Consider the following 472-nt stretch of genomic DNA (forward strand, 5'->3'; position numbering starts at 1 on the left):
AGCGCGAGCGCCGCGGCCCGCCCGTCCGCCGCAGGAAGCAGCCGGAGGATGTGCGGTAGAGCCTGGGGCCCGGCCGGCACGCCGTGACAGTCCGCCCCGGCGCCGCGCTCTCCTTGCCCCGGCTATCGGAGACCCTCCCAAACATGTCCAAGATGCCGGCCAAGAAGAAGAGCTGCTTCCAGATCACCAGCGTGACCACGGCTCAGGTGGCCAGCAGCATCACCGAGGACACCGAGAGCTTGGACGACCCGGATGAGTCCCGTACCGAGGACGTGTCTTCTGAAATCTTTGATGTTTCACGAGCCACCGACTACGGCCCCGAGGATGTCTGCGAACGGAGCTCCTCTGAGGAGACTCTCAACAACGTGGGCGAGGCCGAAACTCCTGGCAGCGTCTCTCCCAACCTCCTTTTGGATGGGCAGCTGACTGTGGCTGATGGTGGCGGAGCTGCAGCTCCGCCCGGTGGGGCCCC

At 66.1% G+C, this 472-nt stretch overlaps 1 protein-coding gene across 1 annotated transcript in view; it reads left to right on the forward strand.

The window, feature by feature from the left end:
* Positions 1-143: 143 nt before the first annotated feature.
* Positions 144-472, forward strand: part of TSC22D2 (TSC22 domain family, member 2) — a gene marked incomplete at its 3' end in the record, with an annotated part of 11,952 nt that continues 11,623 nt past the window's right edge. Inside the window, 1 exon segment of the mRNA XM_010184595.1 lies at positions 144-466. Coding sequence (XP_010182897.1) covers positions 144-466 — 323 coding nt within the window.

Source organism: Mesitornis unicolor, unplaced genomic scaffold, assembly GCF_000695765.1.
Source record: "Mesitornis unicolor isolate BGI_N332 unplaced genomic scaffold, ASM69576v1 scaffold10095, whole genome shotgun sequence".
Lineage (NCBI taxonomy): Eukaryota > Metazoa > Chordata > Aves > Mesitornithiformes > Mesitornithidae > Mesitornis > Mesitornis unicolor.